This window comes from Taudactylus pleione, unplaced genomic scaffold, assembly GCF_031769625.1.
Source record: "Taudactylus pleione unplaced genomic scaffold, aTauple2 ptg000061l, whole genome shotgun sequence".
Taxonomy (NCBI): domain Eukaryota; kingdom Metazoa; phylum Chordata; class Amphibia; order Anura; family Myobatrachidae; genus Taudactylus; species Taudactylus pleione.
Window position 1 is genome coordinate 893036 of NW_028284463.1, and position 14010 is coordinate 907045.

The following is a 14010-nucleotide window of genomic DNA, read 5'->3' on the forward strand; positions in this document are numbered from 1 at the left end:
ACGATAAGCATACGGTTATCAATCTCTCACCAAAGGGTGGAATGGCCACATGCAGGGTTTACCTGCAATCACTGGATGCTGAGAGATCGCTATCCGTTATCGTGTGAGTCATTGTACGCTGACTAGAATCCAGGGACAAAAAAGGAAAAAGTTTGTTTTCCTTTGTTGATAGAAGTTCACACTAAAAAGGGGTGCCGCAGTATTGTGTATGCGGCTGAGTCGCATTTTTGCGTGCACAGTAGAGATGCACTTTTGCGTACGGAGCTAAGGGTAAGTCATACGGTTGTGTAGTAGTCACATTATTGTGTATGCGGCTAGTCGCACAATAGCGTATACATACTTCCAGGTTGTGCTGCCACGTGTTTAAACAAAGCCATTGAGGTTACATTATCAATTGTTGCCAATAACTGGGTTAATGTGTATTTTTCTGCACAGGAAAAGAGTGTGTGATTGTGAGTATTTGTTTAGGGTGTAACATGGGTCCTAAATGTTAAGGGTATTGAATAATCCTTAAGGGCTAGGTGCAGGAGTTAGCCTAGCTGCTCGGTAGTAACTACCGTTCTATACACATCAGCAGGTGTACATGTTGTCTTTGTTGTAGGGACCGGCTCTCAGTGTGATTGCAGTGTTTAGTAATTGGGTTGGGTTACTGTAGCATTGTAATTGAGCCACACTGGAAACTTGTGATTGTAAACTGAGAGATAATAGGTGAGTGTGAGCATCTAGAAATTTATTCCATAGGTGAGTGGGAGCATCTAGAAATTTATTCCATAGGTGAGTGGGAGCATCTAGAAATTTATTCCATAGGGTGTACTTTCTGGTAATGCATTCGCAACACTAGTTTGCGTCGCTTGCAAATTTTTAAACCAAGTATCCGCTTCATGCTGCCACAATTTTAAACACTCGTAATATTTTACTTTTTTCCCTCGAGAACGCACCAGACTGATGTGATCCCGGACATTATTCAATACATCTTTATCAAAACTACCAATTCTAGGAAACGACCTAACACTCTTCCTCGTCATATACAGTGGATACAGTGTATATGACGCATACAGTGGATGATATAATGTGATCTAGTCTGTAATGTTATCATCTATACTGTAGTGTACAATAGTCTGTTCATACTGGTTGTATTAGCAGCATGCAGGAAAGGGATTGATTATGGAGTTTTTGTAATATTTGTAATGATTGATGCTGGTTGATATAATTGTATGAGATCCTCTGGTGAGCTGTGTTAGAGCCTCCCATGTGCTTGAACAATAGCACTGCTTGGGAGAGATAGGCTTAGTATGTGTTGTATACTCATGAATGTAATCATAGGCTGGTATCAGTGTTATATTATGGAAGTTTAATTAATAACAGCTTTGAATGGTACAAGTAATAATCGTGTGTAAGATAGACACTGCAGTTTTTGTTAAAGATGGCTACCAGCAAGTTGGTTAGACAGTGACATTACATGTGATACTCCCCTCCCCCCCATTGAAACATGTGCTTGATTCATGGAAGTTGTGACTTGTTATTATAGTTATAATTCTACCCAGTTTTGGTGGTATATAGGTCAAATAGGTTGTTGTAGTTATTATAATTGTGATCATTAATGGATATAATGATTTACAGAGTTACAACTTAATGTGAGTTTTCTTATTTTCAAAATTGAGTTTGTCTAGAGACCATGCGGTTTGGACAATAGGGCATGTATCATTCCCAACCCCCCACACACACCCCCTCACCAGCCATCTTGGACATGTGCTCTAAGCAGACATTTATATCTCTCTCATTGTATTTTGGTCTCTCTCTCTCTCTCTTTGTATGGTTGTATTATCTCTCTCTCTCCCTCTCTCTTTGTATGGTTGTATTATCTCTCTCTCTCCCTCTCTTTTTGTATGGTTGTATTATCTCTCTCTCTCCCTCTCTCTTTGTATGGTTGTATTATCTCTCTCTCTCTCTCTCTTTGTATGATTGTATTATCTCTCTCTCTCCCTCTCTTTGTATGGTTGTATTATCTCTCTCTCTCCCTCTCTTTGTATGGTTGTATTATCTCTCTCTCTCCCTCTCTTTGTATGGTTGTATTATCTCTCTCTTTCTCTCCCTCTCTCTTTGTATGGTTGTATTATCTCTCTCTCTCCCTCTCTCGTTGTATGGTTGTATTATCTCTCTCTCTCCCTCTCTCTTTGTATGGTTGTATTATCTCTCTCTCTCCCTCTCTTCTTGTATGGTTGTATTATCTCTCTCTCTCCCTCTCTCTTTGTATGGTTGTATTATCTCTCTCTCCCTCTCTTTTTGTATGGTTGTATTATCTCTCTCTCTCTCCCTCTCTCTTTGTATGGTTGTATTATCTCTCTCTCGCAGACATCTATCTCTCTCTCTCTCTCTCTCTCTCAGACATCTCTTTCTCTCTCTCCCCCTCTCTCTCTCTCCCTCTCTCTTTGTATGGTTGTATTATCTCTCTCTCTCTCTCAGACATCTCTCTCTCTATTGCAGACATCTCTCTCTCTCTCGCAGACATCTCTCTCTCCCTCTCTCTCATTTATGCTCTATTTATTAACATTATTTTTACTAAAATAAAGTGAAAAAGGGTATTTTCACACCCTTTTCACATTATTTTAGTATCACCTATAGTTATTACAGAGCAATTGGAGTAGAATTAGTAAAATTCTACTCCAACCCCTAATTATCACTTTTTTTTAGTAAAGCAGATCGCATTTCCCATAATTGTAATGGGAAATGTGATCCGACCATAGTTACTAAAAATAAATTGTAAAAAAATACCAGGGGAAGCCCTGTGATAATAACGCCACCTGGAGGTGGCGTTATCCAGGGTCTCCCCCGGTTACCGGGCTCCCACTCTGCTCTAACGGGGACAGCAGAGGCAGGAGCCGGTACCAGTAATCAGCTATGTGGTCTAAATAGACCGCAAGGTGATTGCTGTAAAAAAAATAAAATAAAAAATGAAACATTTTATTTTTACTTACCTGAATCCAGGGACTGGTGATCGGGCCTCCGATGATGGCTCCTCTCCGGTCAGCTGGTCTCCCACAGTTGACTGCTGCCCGGTCATCAGGTGATCGGGCCCCAGTGAAGTATGGGAGATCACCTGATCGGGAAGCCCGGAGAAGATCACCGGAGGCCAGGAGGATGCAGGTAAGTGTAATGAAGGGAGGGGGGTCTGCGATTGCGGGGGGCGGGACTTAGCGTCGGTGGGGGGTAGCAGTGATGGTGGGTCGGCGCATGCGCGGGCTCTTAGTCGCGGTATTTTTTCCGAAAATACCGCGACTAGAGTGCGGATGGGATCCGCAGGGACAGAGCTTTATCGCAAGCTCTGTCCCTGCAAGGGATTTATAGTAAATCCCTGTGATATTGCCTGAATTCGCAATGCGAATTCACTCGGTAATATCACACTACAATCCGCATTCAATATGCGGATTGTAGTAAATAGAGCCCATTGTTTGAAGTTTAATCACTGTTTTTTTGCATAAGTAATAACTATACCTTGGGTCTGTATAATTTCTTTGTGCTAAATTGTCTTTAGATCACAGTGTATAACCTACTGTTTTATGTTGAATAATATACTTTGTGCTTTGGAAACACATGTTCAAGGTCTGCAGGCTTTTATTTTACTGTATGACTGCGTACGCAAATAGCATCAATTTTAGAAGGTATAGGCAGGATTTAGACGGTATAGGAAGGATTTTACCAGAGGTTTTATTACGTTACAACAACAGTATTACAGAGAAGTGTTGTGTGTTACTGCTGGCAGGGTACTACTAGTGACAGACAGTATTACAGAGAAGTGTTGTGTGTTACTGCTGGCACGGCACTATTACTAGTGACAGACAGTATTACAGAGAAGTGTTGTGTGTTACTGCTGGCAGGGCACTACTAGTGACAGACAGTATTACAGAGAAGTGTTGTGTGTTACTGCTGGCAGGGCACTACTAGTGACAGACAGTATTACAGAGAAGTGTTGTGTGATACTGCTGGCAGGGCACTACTAGTGACAGACAGTATTACAGCGAAGTGTTGTGTGTTACTGCTGGCAGGGCACTACTAGTGACAGACAGTATTACAGAGAAGTGTTGTGTGTTACTGCTGGCAGGGCACTATTACTAGTGACAGACAGTATTACAGAGAAGTGTTGTGTGTTACTGCTGGCAGGGCACTACTAGTGATAGACAGTATTACAGAGAAGTGTTGTGTGTTACTGCTGGCAGGGCACTACTAGTGACAGACAGTATTACAGAGAAGTGCTGTGTGTTACTGCTGGCAGGGCACTACCAGTGACAGACAGTATTACAGAGAAGTGTTGTGTGTTACTGCTGGCAGGGAACTACTACTAGTGACAGACAGTATGACAGAAGTGCGTATTACTGCTGGCAGGGCACTACTACTAGTGACAGACAGTATGACAGAAGTGTGTATTACTGCTGGCAGGGCACTACTACTAGTGACAGACAGTATGGCAGAAGTGTGTATTACTGCTGGCAGGGCACTACTACTAGTGACAGACAGTATAGCAGAAGTGTTTTGTGTTACTGCTGGCAGGGCACTGGAAGTGTAGCTGGCTGATCCTGTTGGTGATAGTGGTACAGTATCTTAATGTCCTCCACCTCCACACACAAGTAACACTGACAGACTTCCCTCTCACTCTCTTCTCTTTCTCAATTTAATTTTTCTTGTCCATTTTTACAGATTTTACTCTTTCAGAGCCTCCTCTTTTTTTTCTCTCTGTCTCTTCTCCACCCTCAGCTTAAGTCTCTGTCTATATTATGACAAACACACACTGTCTCCTCAAGTCCTCCCTCTCGCTCTCTCAGCTCCTCACCAATGATGTCAAGGTGCCCACACATATACCGATGTGCTCACGATACAATTTTATGGCCAATTTCCTCATGAACTTTCATGGGAGCTCCCTTGCCGTCGTGATCACGATTTTGGAAAAAAGACACCCAATCTGTCTTACAATCTCACGATCTATCGGATCGTACGCATCGTGAGATTGGACATAACAAATCGTGAGTTGAAAAAAAAAATAAAACAGGCTCTTGACTATTGGAGGAAAATTTAAATAGTCATAACAATGGGAGGGGCTAGCTTGGGAGTATAAAAAAAGCAGGCACCCTAAACTCTGTGTACATTCTGCTCTGCTACTAGATGAGGCTAGGTGTATTCCTGCTGAATCCTGTACATTGCTACTGTGCTCTTTGTATTTGGCTTGCCTTATACAACGTTTATTCTACCTGCAAGTGTGTGCTACCTACCTGCATTCTATCCTGTTCCTGAATTCTGTACTGATGCGTCCCTATCAGTATAGAGTGTTGGTCGCTGAAGCTGGGGTCCGGGAGATTAGGAAGAGGGCCCAGCGAAGAAGGACGAGAGCATGCTGGACCAAAGAGTGGCTGCTACAAAGGGATACCCGCTCTCACATGTCCCTGCTGATGGAGATCAAGGAGAACAACCCGGAGGACTATCGGAACTACCTGCGCATGGATGATGCCAGCTTCCAAGAATTGCTGCATCTGGTGACCCCCCACATCAAGAGACAGGACACAAGGTGGTGGAGGGCAATCCCTGCTGAAGACAGACTGGTGGCTACCCTGAGATACCTGGCTACAGGAAGGTCACTGGAAGACCTAAAGTTTGGGACACTCATCTCACCTCAGTCCTTGGGCATCATCATTCCGGAGACCTGCAAAGCCATCATAAAAGTGCTACAGTACCAGTATTGCAAGGTAAGTTAAAAAAAAACACACCACACATTGATTTCTTGTGTAAAGAATTTTTTTTAATTTTTTTCTAAAACAAAGAAAAAAATAGCCTTCATTAAGTACAATGTGCACTGACCTGCAGGCAACTGAAAGTGTGCACTAAACTGTGTGCAAAATACTTTTTTATTACAACTTTACAAAAGAACATTATCACCAAATTTTATGAATCCCAATAGGTAGCTGGCTGTATGTGATAGGGTGAGTCAGACGCCAGTTTGAACAGGCCAATACACACATGGCACAAGTATACATTGTGGCCCCGGCTTCCAGCAATGTGTACTTGTGCCATGTGCGTAGTGACCTTGTTCAAATGGCGTCATCACCACCCTATCCCATGCAGCAAGCACCGATAGGAATTCATAAAATTTGGTGATATTACAATATAGAAAAAATTTACATCTGTGTATATTGGGGCGACTCATCTGCTGCATCCAGCAGAGCATTATACAAGGTGGTGCTGGTGCTTGGGGTGCTTGGTGGGGGAGTAATATCTAACTGGGCAGGGGGGGGGCGGACATACCTATTTGGGGCAGGGGAAAATAGCATTGGATCTGCAATGTATGTCGAATTTGAGATATTTTTGCTCATACAGCGACTCAAGAGGTCGTAGTTTAACCTTAAAAAATTTCGTTGGATATCTGCATCCAGATTTCTCAATGTGCTGTTCACATGAGCTGTGAAATCATCAATTGGATCTGGGGGTTTCTGCAGCAGCCGTTCTGCGTTTTGTAAAAAATGGTCCTCTCGTTCTGTAAAATTCTCCTTTCTGCCTTTTTTTTTCTTTTTTTGGGGTTGTTGCGAAGATGAGGGTCCAGGTGGAACTTGACTTTCCACTTGTGTGCTATTCTCCGGATCACTGTCCCCACCGAGCAGACTGAGGTCCGGTGTTGATGTTAAATCAGGGTCTTGGGTGGGAGTCTACATAGGGAAAAAAGATATAAAAAATATTATAGTCATGTTTTAACATCTTTTTTTCTATTTTTGCAGTTTCCTATCACCGTGGAGGAGTGGACCAGCATCGCGGAAGATTTTGAACAACGTTGGAATTTCCCTAACTGCGGAGGAGCCATCGATGGAAAACACATCCGCATCAACCCACCTGCAAACACCAGATCATATTACTACAACTACAAAGGATTCTTCAGCATCGTTCTCATGGCAGTGGTGAATGCCAACTACGAATTTCTGTTTTTGTGGATGTTGGCAAGAATGGCCGTGCTTCGGATGGTGGGTCCTCAAAAAGACGGCTTTCTACCAGAGACTCGCCAACAAAACCCTCAACCTGCCCTCACTGGACCAGACAAAGGACGGCCTAAATTACGTTTTCGCTGCAGACGAGGCTTTTGCATTACATGAACATGTGATGAAGCCATTTGCACACAGGGGCCTGACCAGAGAGAAAAGGATATACAACTACCGTCTATCCCGGGCACGGCGCATTGTGGAAAATGCGTTTGGAATAATGAGCAACCGCTTCCACATTTTCCACACCACCATCAATCTACACATGGAGAAGATATACTGGGTCGTGATGGAGTGCTGTGTGCTGCACAACTTTCTGCGAAGAAAATCTACTCAACGAGGACCAGTCCCAGCTAGACCAGAAGATGTAGGACCCCTGGAGGACATTGGACATTTGACATCTGTGTCTGCACCAACAACTACAACAACATCCACCGCACGTGCCAAAGAAGTGAGGGAGGAGTACATGACCTATTTCAATGGACCAGGTGCTGTACCATGGCAGGAGGACTATCTGTGAACTACTGACTAAATTGGACATTTGGGATTTAACAACAAAAACATTAAGGATTTTGGTTTAAACTGTGTCACTACTTACCAAGACTTCTGCAACCTCCTCTTCTCCCTCACGCTCAGACATCAAGATGATTGATTCCCTTTTAGGCTCTTGTTCACTGATGAATTACATCATTTGGTAGTACCACAGCGCAGGAGTATATATTTCATCTGTAGCCGCTCCTGATTTTTTGGAGTCATCCACCTTCTTTTTTTCTTTGATGTATACTGTCCTGAGATTTTGTATCTTTTGCCGTACAGTTTTCAGGTCTGCATCAGATATGTATTTTTTGGTATACACCAACAGTTCCTCGAGTGCGGCCAACTTCTGCAACTTATTGTGGTACTTCCGAGAACTGATCTTCCACAGACAGTCTTTCGAGTGCAGGATTTCAATGAATCCTGTAACTAATTCACGTTCTGAATCCATGGACATTATCTATGAGTAAGAAAAAAAAGGATATTTAAATATTTGTGTATATAGTTTTGTAAAATGTAATGTTGTTATAGTTCACATTTTTAATGTTTTAATATTTTCTTTTTTACAGGTTTTTAAAGGTGTGTTATGGTATTCTAATCATGTTTTCTTTTACAGGAATGTTATGTGTTTATTGCTTGGTAATATAATGTTTTTCTTTGTTTGACAGTATGGGTTTTCCACCTTTGGGCCTGTCGTTGTGGTAGAACTACAGATCCCAGGATGCCCTAAAAACAGTTTCAAAGGTGGGTGGCAGGTCATCCTGGGATCTGTAGTTCCACAACAGCTGGAGACCGAAAGGTAGAAGACCCCCAGTTTTAAATAATGTGTGTTTTTAAATGTAATGTATGGTGTTTTTTTGTAAAAAACTTGTTTATTTATTTATTTATTTGAGGTATTACACACATTGGTGGGCAGTGGGGGAGCTTAATGCATGACCCAGCCACCGCCCGCCTCAATACGGCGGGCGGTGGCTGGGCCATGCATTTATTACCTGGGGGTACATATTGGTGGGCAGTGGGGGAGCTTAATGCATGACCCAGCCACCGCCCACCTCAATACGGCGGGCGGTGGCTGGGCCATGCATTTATTACCTGGGGGTACATATTGGTGGGCAGTGGGGGAGCTTAATGCATGACCCAGCCACCGCCCACCTCAATACGGTGGGTGGTGGCTGGGTCATGCATTTATTGCCTGGGGGCATACATTGGTGGGCAGTGGGGAAAACATATTGGTGGTCAGTGTGGTTGCAAACTGTACAAATACTCACCAAATATACAACAAAACAACACTTCAGTGTGCAGGCTCCCAAAGTGTGACTGTCTTGCTCCATACACGATGCTGCACAAGATGGCGATGGGGCGTGTCCAGGCTTCTGTCAGTCAAATTCCGCATTGTGTGATGAATTGTACGATTCATCATTAGGAAAAAAACCCTCATGATCGGCTTCCATCGTGTTCATAGTTGGCTAATCTGCCCTACAGCACGGCAGATCAAAAGATGCGATGTACGACGAGCGGGGACGCGCATCGGCATCGTGCTCGTGAGTATAAACTCACGATTTGTACTTTTTTTACCTGATTCGTCATCACGATTCGTCGAAATCGGCCAAATCGTGTAAAATGTCGCTATGTGTGTGGGCACCTTCACACCAGCCAGACAATGAGGCACCGCTGGGTCTGTCACATGCACAGTGCACATGCAGTGAGTGCCTGACAGTGACACTGTGACTGACAGCTCAGTTACCAATAGCTGCAGCAGCCAAACACCCCATCTGTTCACTGAGATCAGCACCAGTGACAGCGAGCCTGGGGTGAGACTGTTCTTTGTACTGCTACTAATTGGCTGACCAGAGTGTCTTTCACTCTGTCAGCCACCTCCCCCAGCAGCAGCATGCACACAGCAGCCATGGTTGGCTGTATTTCCCCTTAGTGCTAGGGACCTGGAAGTAACGTGAGTAAGGGCGGAAGTGCAGTTCCTGCCCATGACAGCCAGCTAAAGAAGTACTTTGTCCCCACTTAAACAAGTTTGTTGTCCCCTCGCTGCGCTTGCCACATGGTTATATTACCCCTCTATGCCTACTTATTACCCCTCTATGCCTACTTGGATGCCAGGGAATGATGCTGGACACTGGCTGATGACGTCAGGGTCCTCCCCGTAAAGGGCATTTAGACATTACCCAGCAGTCATAGCCCAGTCAGTGTTTGTACTCTATTCTTAAGTTGTAACTGACTATAAAACAAGGAGAGAGCCAGCTGGTAGCCACAAAGCAGTGACGGCACCACACAGCAGTGACAGCACCACACAGTGCCACACAGCAGTGACAGCACCACACAGTGCCACACAGCAGTGACAGCACCACACAGCACCACACAGCAGTGACAGCACCACACAGCAGTGACAGCACCACACAGCACCACACAGCAGTGACAGCACCACACAGCAGTGACAGCACCACACAGTGCCACACAGCAGTGACAGCACCACACAGCGCCACACAGCAGTGACAGCACCACACAGCAGTGACAGCACCACACAGCAGTGACAGCACCACACAGCAGTGACAGCACCACACAGCAGTGACAGCACCACACAGCGCCACACAGCAGTGACAGCACCACAGTGTTACAAAAAAAATAAAAAAACATTGGAAAAGCAGGGGAAAACATCCGGGGAGAAATCTTGCGATGGTAATAAAACATTGAATCAAAAACATTGCAGGGTTAAACATCGAACATCAAAACCATTTAACCGATGTTTCAGATGAAACATCAAATGATTCCCATCCCTAATCCGAACCTCGGTTATCTATTGAGTGCCCGATTTGAGTGAAAAACGGCCGACTTTAGCAAAACGAATAATGGTAAATTCACGATTTAGAAAAGTACCCCCGAATAGAGCCGATGGTGAACTAATTTCTATTGCTCAAAATAGCCAAATTTGCGGCATTAAAACACCCGATTTCAAGCTGATAAAATGGAAGAAATCACCCGACTTTATTGACAGTAAATTCCCGATTTGCTAAAAAGCTAACTTTTCACCCGATAATGCAAATCGGGACCAACACGAGTCTTAGTAAATTTACCCCTGAGTATCACAATATCAGCAGTGATACTGAGAAATGATGAATGCCTGCAAAAGGTTTTTTAAACTTGCAGCAAGTTTAAAACATAATTATCACTAGTAATAATTATATAATGTGAACAGGCCCCACTGTATCTCTATTTTATTAATAGGCCCATAAGCAGCATGTTATAGCTCTATTCTCTCCCCACGTAATCATTCCCAGACAGACTATCACTTACATCATATCTCTGTGTGTGCACATTACTGCTCAGCCCCTCCCTCTGTACTGATCTGAATGAGAACCTTATGTTTCACTTCCTGCTTCCTAGAATGGCGTCTGCAGACCTGAGAGAGGAGCTGAGCTGCTCCATCTGCCTGAGCACTTATATAGACCCTGTAACCCTGAGATGTGGACACAACTTCTGCCGGTTCTGTATTGTGAGTACGCTGGAAACACAGGAGGGGGCTGGGGGCTATTCCTGCCCGGAATGCAGAGCAGAGTATCAGGAACGCCCAGCACTGGAGAAGAACAGGAAGCTGAGTAACATTGTGGAAAGGTTCCTATGTAGTGAGCTAGAGCAGGAGGAGACCCGGATCTTCTGTACTTACTGTGACTCTCCTGTGCCAGCTACTAAGTCATGTCTGCTGTGTGAGGCTTCATTTTGTGACAAACACCTGAGCAAACACAATAAATCTGCTGAACATGTTATAACTGATCCCACTGATTCCTTTGTGGTCAGAAAATGCTCCGTGCACAGAGAGATGGTGAAATATTACTGCTCTGAGGACTCAGCCGCTATCTGTATATCCTGCTGGGTGGCTGGAGACCATCGGGGTCACCACGTGGAGCTTCTAGATGTGGCCTCTGAGAAGAAAAAAGAGACACTGAGAGCTGTTACTGAGACCCTGAGAGTGCAGCGTCTGCAGGGTCACAGGAGAGAGGAGAAGGAAAAAGCTGCCGGTGTCACTGAGAGAGTCACTGATCTGTTTAGAGACATCAGGAATAAATTAGATACTCTGGAGAGAGGGGTCCTGGGTGAGATCTCCAGACAGGAAAAGCAGATGTCACTCTCAGTCTCTGATCTGATCACACAGCTGGAACTACAGAAGGACGAGCTATCCAGGAAGATTAGCAGCATTGAGGAGATGTCTAATATCACTGATCCATTAGCTGTCCTGAAGAAAGAACCAGAAAGTGATGTCATCAGTCACAGGAGCTGTGATGTCACCAGTGATGTAAGCAATGCTGGATGTCTGGAGGAGGGAATAATCTCACAGATGTTACACAGGGGACTTTTACACTTGTCTGATAATCTGATGGATCTACATATAAAGAGACAGTTCTCAGTGATAGAGAAATCAGACATATTACTGGATATAAAGACAGCCTCTAATCACATTATTATATCAGGGGATCACAGATCTGTATCTTATACTGCTCGTTATCAGCACAGACCAGATGGACCAGAGAGGTTTATAGTCCGGCAGGTGTTAAGCTCCTGTAGTTTCTCATCTGGGAAACATTACTGGGAAGTGGATGTGAGTGAAGCAGAGAAATGGCTGATAGGGGTGGCCGGACACAGTATAGAGAGAAAGATAAATGGTGATGCATCATACATTGGTTATAATGACAAGTCATGGAGCCTGTACTTTGTGAAACATCTTGGAATAAGTCATAACACTATACATAGAAAAGTAAAAGAATGGCAAGCAGGTTCCCGTGTGCAGACAGTGGGGATATACCTGGACTATGAGGCCGGGCGTCTGTCCTTCTATCAGCTGTGTGACCCCATCAGACACTTACACACCTTCTCCGCCACCTTCACTGAGCCCCTGCATGCTGCCTTCAGTGTGTATGACAATTCCTGCATCACAATAATAACATAAATGTTGCAACAAGTAACTACTTAAAATAGATCAAAATATAATCCAAAAAAAATCAAAAGACAGTATATTAGTGCATAGGGGTGCGCTTTAGTCTAACAAATGTGGTACAATTTCCTAAAATAAAAAAGCTCACTTTTTATTGATATGTATTAAAATATTATTAGAGATCGGTTTGGTTTTATCTGAGTCTTATCTGAAAACAATACAGAGCATCATATTTACCATGGAAGATGAAGTTTTGTGTTATTTTCAGATCCAAACTTTCATGATGTTGGTAAAAAGAACTGAGTCAAATCCAAACCGAAGATCAGTATTACGTGAAATAGGACACTTCAATAGTGTAATGAGGTATTTATGGGTCTAATCATCATAACCAAAATATATTATAAGTTAATTTATTTAGAACTAGCATTGAGTTCTACATAAATAAGGGAGGCATTTATCATTCCTCCTGTACATAAGTATCTCTTCCATAAAGCTGTCATTTTTGCGGAGACATCTTTTTGGAATAAAGATACTGAATAATTGGGAGAGCGCCTTATAAAAGATACGTTTACAATCGGGGGCACGGATGCGGGGACGGTGTGTTAGGGTTGGGCTGCAGAGAGGGAGGGTTAGGGGTTAGGGTTATTTACCTGTAATCATTGGGATTGTAACCCAGTTGGGATGCCGGTGTCTGGATTTTTACTGCCGGGATCCTGAGTATGATTAATGAAATCCAGAAAACAAGACTTGTTTGGGATACTTGAGGGTTTAGTAGAAAACCACTGCTCTAATAGCTCTATTATATTACATACCAAGCCAGATAGTTTTAGGCTCAGTAACTCATACAAAAATAGAAACAAGAATAGAGTTCACCATTAATGAGAGTTTATAGATTGGTTACTGTGATTCTGGGATCCATAAACTTAAAACAAATCAAAATATATTGTACACAAAATATTACTATAACGTATTTAGCTAAAATGTGATTTTCTTTCTTTTTATATTTTTAAAGAGTAACAGCGACAGTATCAGGCACAATAATCAGGGACAGACCACAGAGTTGTTGTTGAATTGAGATGTGTTTGTTCTATAACTACTTTTTGACTTGAGTAATTTATAAAACACAACAAAGAAAACTGGGGGGCAGAGTGTCGCAGACAGGGCCGTTTCTTGGGGTGAATGAGCCGTGCAATCAAGTGGGGCGCTCCAACCCCTGCTGGCACTGACCACCAGAGCGGGGGAATGGGGGGAGCAGCACTGTCAGTCCTACCTTGCGCCATTGTATGTTATTGTTTGTACTGTGGGGCAGTGTGTGTGTTATTTTCCCTGTGGAGTACAATGTGTTTGCTTTCCTGTCAGGGTCAGTATTTTATTTTTTCCTTTGGGGGCCAATGTGTGTGCTTTTTGTACTGTGGTGGCCAATCTGTGGGGGTGTAGAGTGCAAAGGTCATTGTGGGACCACACCCCATTTTACTCTCTTATGCTTGGTGGCGAAAAATATGCTACATTTTGAAAATACCCATCATTTGG

General features: G+C 43.4%; 2 protein-coding genes across 2 annotated transcripts; both read left to right on the forward strand.

The window, feature by feature from the left end:
• Nucleotides 1-5486: 5486 nt before the first annotated feature.
• LOC148534915 (uncharacterized) lies at nucleotides 5487-7124 on the forward strand. The gene is made up of 2 exons (XM_088464818.1): nucleotides 5487-5732; nucleotides 6756-7124. The coding sequence occupies exons 1-2, from the start codon at nucleotides 5487-5489 to the stop codon at nucleotides 7122-7124; spliced, it is 615 nt and encodes a 204-aa protein (XP_088320944.1).
• Nucleotides 7125-10796: 3672 nt separating this feature from the next.
• On the forward strand, nucleotides 10797-13086 carry LOC148534916 (E3 ubiquitin-protein ligase TRIM39-like). The gene has a single exon (XM_088464511.1). It carries the CDS (start codon nucleotides 10915-10917, stop codon nucleotides 12493-12495), a length of 1581 nt encoding a protein of 526 aa, XP_088320637.1. The 5' UTR covers nucleotides 10797-10914; the 3' UTR covers nucleotides 12496-13086.
• Nucleotides 13087-14010: the final 924 nt, after the last annotated feature.